This window comes from Coregonus clupeaformis, unplaced genomic scaffold (assembly GCF_020615455.1).
Source record: "Coregonus clupeaformis isolate EN_2021a unplaced genomic scaffold, ASM2061545v1 scaf0139, whole genome shotgun sequence".
Lineage (NCBI taxonomy): Eukaryota > Metazoa > Chordata > Actinopteri > Salmoniformes > Salmonidae > Coregonus > Coregonus clupeaformis.
Window position 1 is genome coordinate 92,924 of NW_025533594.1, and position 5,713 is coordinate 98,636.

The window sequence follows — 5,713 nt, forward strand, 5'->3', positions numbered from 1 at the left end:
CATTTTGTTAACCTTTGCTTTGTGCTATGCATTTTGAGGTGTATGAAAATTGCTTTACAAATAAAGGTGTTTGTGTCTGTATTGTCATTAGAACTATTATTATTGACATTGCAGGGCTTTCAATACCCAACCTATAGGCTATAGCAAATGGGGTCACTAGAGGTGTGACTTGTTGAGTAACGATATGTGAAACTAAAGCCAGGCAGACACTACACGTTTTGACTTGACTGAATCGTTAAACCAGGCAAAAAATGTTTTATGTATTACAGCCATAACTAGTGGGAAAGGATTTCACTAGATGTATGACAGCTAAGAGAAAGCCTATGGGTGTGTCAGGGGATGGGCACCTGAGAGATCCTATATAAAACAAGTGGGCAGACCCACTCTCACAGTGTATCCTTACAGGAACATAGAAACTACAATTACTACTACTATACTGAAGCTCTATTGTATCCTTACAGGAGTATAGAAACTACTACTACTACTACTACTACTACTACTACTACTACTACTACTACTACTACTACTACTACTACTACTACTACTACTACTACTACTACTACTACTACTACTACTACTACTACTACTACTAGCAGTAGTCTCACACAGCGTTTGAGACTGACAGATCTTCACTCCAAACATGAACAGCAAAGTTTCTCATTCTGGTGAGTAGCCTTTAGTTTACAAAGATTGGAACTCAAGTCAAGGGTATTGATAATGTTTTGTTATGTGCTTTTTCCTTTGAACTTCATGTACTCTAGAAATATAATGATGTAGAGCAGTGGGGAGCATTATTTTATGTTACCCCAGAAATATAATGATGTAGAGCAGTGGGGAGCATTATTTTATGTTACCCCAGAAATATAATGATGTAGAGCAGTGGGGAGCATTATTTTATGTTACCCCAGAAATATAACGATGTAGAGCAGTGGGGAGCATTATTTAATGTTACTCCACTGCTTAAATTTTTTTGTCAAGTGGACAAAAATACTTAACAGTATTAGTTACATTATAATATACAAGTCAGTGGAGCAACTCATTTTTTAAAATTTGAAACATATGTTTTATTAATACTTTAGGTAACACTTTATTTGGGATGAGAGATTCCAGTTCTATTAAGTTTAGTATTTTTTTACATTCATACATAACATAATTGTTTCTTTATTATTGTATGGCTGATTGTACATCACTGTTTAAGAGCACTCCCCTCTCTCTCTCTATCTCTCGCTCTCTTTCATTCTCTTTCTCACTTCCTGTACTGATTCTAAACAGGAACACATGGATTAGACATTTATTTTTGTACTGTGACCTTTAATTGATATATTAACACCAAGAGATTTCTGGGTATTTGATGGGAGTCAGCGTCATCTGGGTTTGGCCAGGGTAGGCCGTCATTGTAAATAAGAATTTGTTCTTAACTGACTTGCCTAGTTAAATAAAGGTTGAATAAATTAAAAATATATATAAACTGTACAGGCGATTCTCACAGACTATTTGCTGCAGACCATGAAGTACTGCTTTGTGTCAAGAAGAAGTGTGAAACCGTAATTTTTTGGCCATTACTCAAAATGTGCTGGCAAGCTGTACATGAAGTCTAGACCTCTTAAAAAAGTTACCAAGTGTCCTTGTTATCCAACAGGACTCCAAACGCTGACACAAAAGGAGGAGGTCCGGATTGTTCTGGTCGGGAAGACTGGAGCAGGGAAAAGTGCAGCAGGAAACACCATTGTGGGGAGAAAAGCTTTCCGATCAAAGTTTTCCTCTCTTTCTCTGACAAAAGATTGTAAAAAGACTAAAGGGAAGGTGGATGAGCAAAGTGTAGCTGTTATCGACACCCCAGGTTTGTTTGATACTACATTGTCCAATGAGGAGGGACTGAGAAAGATCGCTCTGTGCATGTGTCTCTCTGCTCCTGGTCCCCATGTGTTCCTGTTTGTGATCAAGCCGGGAAAATTCACTGAAGAAGAGCAGAAAACTGTGGAGATGATTCAGAAATTATTTGGTGATGAAGCATTGAAATACACCATGATTCTCTTCACATATGGAGACGTTCTTGATGATGAAGATGTAACAATTGAAGAATACGTGCTTGAAAATCCAGGTCTGGAAAGTTTACTTTCTCAATGCAATGGGGGATATCATGTCTTTAACAACAAAGATAAGAATCGCTCCCAGGTCACTGAGCTGCTTGAGAAGATAAACAATATGGTCATGATGAATGGAGGAAGCCATTACACCACTAAGATGTTCCAGAAGGCTGAGAGAGAGATTGAAGAGGAGAAGAACAGGATCCTGAGAGAGGAAGAGGAGAACATACGCAGAGAGGAGGAGAAACTGAAGGAAGAAAAAATGGAGCAAGAGGCTCGGGAGAAAAAGCTTAAAGAGGAGAATGAGAGGATCCTGAGACAGAATGAAGTGCAGAAACTCAGACATGAGGAGCAACTGAAGAAAATGGAACAAAAGGCTCAGGAGGAAGCTATTAAAGAGGAGAAGAAGAGGATCCAGAGAGAGAAGGAAGAGCAGAAACTCAGGGAGGAGGACCTGAAGAAACTGAACATGGAAAAAGAGGCTAAGGAGAAAGAAATAAAGGAGTTGAGGGAAAAATATGAAAGGGAGGCTAGAGAGAAAGCTGAAAAAAGTAACAGCTTTCTAGATGGATGTGTTGCAGTATTGGAGAAAGTGGGGGAAGCGATTGTAGACGTGGGGAGGAAAGTAGGAAAAGCTGTTGAAGATACCTGCAGTATACAATGAAAATCAGAAACCTTTCTGTTCTAGAGTCCAAAGCTAAGTCATATTGAATTGAATTGTAATTATAATTTAATTGTATTGCATTGCATTGAATACAGCCATATACAGCTTACACTGTTGTCATTCTAATGTTATTGTCTATAACTGTAGACCCATTGACTTCTATAGACGTATATTATATAGCTTACATAAAGCTCTATGACATTTAACCTGGCTCTGCTGTGTCTGTGGTAGTTTCCATTTATGTCAACAGTAAACATTATATAATGATAATTTAAGACAAATGCCAGATACAATATATTACATTCAATGTTGTTGTTTTTTTATTCAATGAGGACATTTTCTTTAAATAACAAATAATCATGACAGTTTATTAAAGCTGGTAATTCCCAACGATGATACTTACAGTAACAACGCTAATCAGAAGAGCCTTGCATATAGAGGAAGGGTTCTAGTAGAAACAGCAGAGGCCCTGTCCAGAAACAACCCCTAACTAGCCCTAACTAGCCCCTTCCTATAGTCACTGGTGGAGATCTGAGAGGAGTGGACAGGTTTAAGCAATATGGTGGAATTCCACCTAGCCTATCAGAGGGCAAGGTGGAGCTATCACTATATTGATTCAACCTATCAAGTCCTCTCAAATCTCTACTAATATCTAGGGGGAAGGGTGGTTTCTTGACAAGAACCGAGACACATCTCCTTAATAAATTATTATTTCACCTAGCAACAGACCAACCACCATCCCAGCCAGCAGAAGGGTGTAGTAGTTAGATACATACGTGATTTCAGGGCAGCTTTCATGCATTAGCATTATAAATAAAATATGTTTCAATAAGCCTTAAAAAGTCTTCATCCATTGCATTACACTCCCTGACTCGGTCGTTCCATGGACATATGGGTCAGTGTTCATACCATTGTCATTATGAAATCATCAATATGGGACAGAACAGTGGAATTCTTTGGATGGATGCACACAGTGGTCCAGACTCTGTAAATCATGATGTTTAAACTGAGAAGTAATAAAGAGACTCTCTGGCCAGCACAGTGGAGTCAGACCGGCTACGTCCCAATACTCCGGTTTATCTTTCCTCCTCCTCCTCTCCTACAGATCACTAGCTAGATTAACTGGTTAGAATTGGTTATAAAGGTTAATAGCTATAGCCATATAGTCAAAAACCTTTTTAAATCCCTCATGTCAGTTGATATGAATATGGCCGGGACCTTTTCCTGACCAAGTGACCTGACTAGGAAAACCTCCAGGTCTATAACTAAGGTTTGGAGATTTCCCTGGTCTGGTCATGTATAGCTTATCCTAGAAGGAATGGGTATGAGGAAAGGAAGTCATTTAAGAGTATTGAGACACAGCCATATGAGTCACAGTGGCCTGGTCTGTCTGGGTCTTCCAGGCCAGCAGAGGGAGACAAACACACCTTAAGCTCTTTTCATGCTGTTTCAAAGTTTCATGAACTGTTAAAACACACATACACACACAGATGAAACCGGGATCATAGTGGGTTATGGGAGAATCACTGAATCACTGAGGTCTGAAGGAAGAAGAAGCACCTATTTGAATTCAATACAAATCTCAAGCACCACACCCTGTGAAAAATCAATAGCAGGAATCAAATAGAAAGAGTGTAGAAAGTGAGTGAACAAACCAGGGACACACTGCAATTATCAAATGGCTCTAGATCAACAACCAATATATAAGATCTCACATTTTGGTTTCCCATTCAGTTTCTCCCTTTATGCTTCTCCCCGACAGGGTCCTCCTCAATCAATCACTCACACACACACACACACACACACACACGCTCGCGCACAAACACTCACACGACAGTAGAAGAAAATCATTCATTCACACACAAAGGCAAGCTGTTTATCCACTTCAGGTAGTAGTAGTAGTAATAATCTTCATCTTCATCAGCTCCCCAGTTCCTAATAGTAATAATAAATAGTAATAGCATCACTGAACAATACCAGTCAAAGTCTCAGTAATGTCACCGGTGTTGTTGTTGGTCAGCCAGCCCACTAGGGGGAGCCCTCCCTAAGTCTGTGCCTCCGGTAGGGGCAGCCCAGGATTGCAAGGAGTGATCGGAGGAGCAACAAAGCAGTCCCTTGGTTGCCATGGCTGCTGATGCGTGACTGACGCCGCCTCCGTTCCGGTAGGTCCACCCTTCAGGCACACGGACGGAAATGACCTCATCTTGCTCAGGTGCAGGGCCAGCAGTGGGGCCCGTGATTGCGGCGCGGTAGCCGCTAGCCCTCCCGCCAATCGGACGGCCTACGACTACCATCTCCCTAGCCATTGTTGTTGTTGTCCAAACGGGGGAGAGGAGGGAGGGAAGGAGGGGCGTGGGAGACTGGGTGATCCCAGCTGTTAGGCTGCAGAAACAGGGAGGAAGAGGATGAGGCTGGTGTAGGAGAAGACTCCCTGGTGTAGGGACAATGCCCTCTAGCGTCAGGAGACCTGCTATAGTCCATAGGCTCCCCCAGAGAAAATCCTTCCTCCTCTTCCTCTTCCTCTTCCAGAGACACCATGCCCAGAAGCAGCCCTGAATCATCTGACACATCCTCCACCATCCCTCCCTTCTCCTTCCTCCTTTCATCCTCCTCCTCTACCTCCTTTTCCTCCTCTTTCCCCAAGCTCTGCAGGTCGGGGTCCCGGGGGAGGGCGAGGGTTCGCCCCAGCTCTAGGGTGCAGGGGAGGAACTGGCAGCGTCGGGGGGACCCACGGAAGAAGTTTCCCCTTGAGGGGGGAGAGGTGCAGGGGTCAGGCAGTCTTGCTGAGGGTGTCGTAGAGCTTAATGCAGCACCTATTCAGGTCCTGCCGCGGGGTGCCAAGAGGAGGCATCGTTGGAGGAAGCATGTCCGACTGGCTCCGTGACAACCGTTGGTCACCGGGGCGACAGGGGGAACTCCGTCGTCGGTAGGGGCTGATGTGGACGGTGGCGGGTTCTGAGGA

At 42.8% G+C, this 5,713-nt stretch overlaps 1 protein-coding gene across 1 annotated transcript; it reads left to right on the plus strand.

Annotated features, from left to right (window-relative positions):
* The first annotated feature begins 552 nt into the window (after positions 1-552).
* Positions 553-2,957, plus strand: LOC123483498 (GTPase IMAP family member 9-like). The gene is made up of 2 exons (XM_045213683.1): positions 553-665; positions 1,640-2,957. The coding sequence occupies exons 1-2, from the start codon at positions 641-643 to the stop codon at positions 2,749-2,751; spliced, it is 1,137 nt and encodes a 378-aa protein (XP_045069618.1). The 5' UTR covers positions 553-640; the 3' UTR covers positions 2,752-2,957.
* The last annotated feature ends 2,756 nt before the right edge of the window (positions 2,958-5,713 follow it).

Coding starts and splice junctions, on each gene's coding strand:
- LOC123483498 (XM_045213683.1), top strand. CDS start 641: ATGAACAGCAAAGTTTCTCATTCTG. Junction 666..1,639: donor CAGCAAAGTTTCTCATTCTG/GTGAGTAGCCTT, acceptor GTTATCCAACAG/GACTCCAAACGCTGACACAA.